The 1015-nt window shown below is 38.8% G+C and overlaps 1 protein-coding gene across 1 annotated transcript in view; it reads right to left on the minus strand.

The window, feature by feature from the left end:
• Eif4g2 (eukaryotic translation initiation factor 4 gamma 2) overlaps window positions 1-1015 on the minus strand; it is a 19445-nt gene continuing 18430 nt past the window's right edge. Inside the window, exon 17 of the mRNA XM_012515502.2 lies at window positions 1-84. Within this exon, the coding sequence (XP_012370956.1) occupies window positions 19-84 (66 nt within the window). The 3' untranslated portion in view covers window positions 1-18. The remainder of the gene's footprint in view (window positions 85-1015) is intronic.

Raw genomic sequence — 1015 nt, forward strand, 5'->3', positions numbered from 1 at the left:
AAGGCTTTGGCTGGTTCTTTAGTCAGCTTCTTCTTCAGATTCTTCTTCTTCAGCAGTTTCTAGCCAAGTCAGCCACTGATTCACCTGTGAATTGGATTTGTAAGTGAGGCAGTACATGTAACAAATAAGCACCAACCTTTACTTTGTACCACATATATTTTAGTACAGGAACAGCTGTACGTGCAGTATTTACAAATTAACCTTAGTTTCAACACTTGGCCAGTTAATATTTCAAGACCCCCACTCAGACTATGAACACTGCTCCTCTAAATCTATCAACAGGATTTGGGGTGGGGTGGGGTGGTCCTAAAAAGCAGACTTCCAGTCACAACTCCAAAGTATTCTAGATATCCCCCAAAGACAGAGCCAAGGGCATTAAGTGCTGTAAGTGAGGACGGTGCTCACTAGGCTCCGTGTAACCAGTAAGTATGAAGAAGCTATAAGACCAGTGTTTATAAACCAAAGTCTGCTCAGAAAAGCTACTTAACAAAGTTAACTAGATTATGTACCACGAAGACCTACCAAATCAGAAGTTTTGGAATTACAAAAAGAACCTAAAAAAACTACTCAGTAGGTGACCTTAATGTGTGAATTCCTCAGAGCTGATTTCACTTACTAAGAAAATCCAGAGCAAGAAACCAGGAAGTGTGTCTCTCCCCTTATATTTTTCAAAATGCTTATTTCCAAATTTCCATAACCACCCAAACTGATTAGCCAATCTGATGAGCTACCCAATTTAACAGCTTCATACTATTGGCACTTAAGCATGTTTTTAAGTCAGTTTTACCTCCTTTTCCCACTGTCCATGTAACTCCATCTTTTAAAACACTGCAGAGTACATGTGGGTGAAAAACTATCTTTTGCTTGTTTACAAAATAGTAATAAACTGAGAAACACCAAGCCAGATTTCTGTAAGATTTACCTGGAACAAAGCCTTGCCTTTTCCTGGAAACTCTTGAGTTATATCTTCTTTCCAAGCCAAGAAAGCTTCCTCTTCAATAATTTCCATGTCATA

This window comes from Octodon degus, unplaced genomic scaffold (assembly GCF_000260255.1).
Source record: "Octodon degus isolate 3935 unplaced genomic scaffold, OctDeg1.0 scaffold00067, whole genome shotgun sequence".
Classification (NCBI taxonomy): Eukaryota; Metazoa; Chordata; class Mammalia; order Rodentia; family Octodontidae; genus Octodon; species Octodon degus.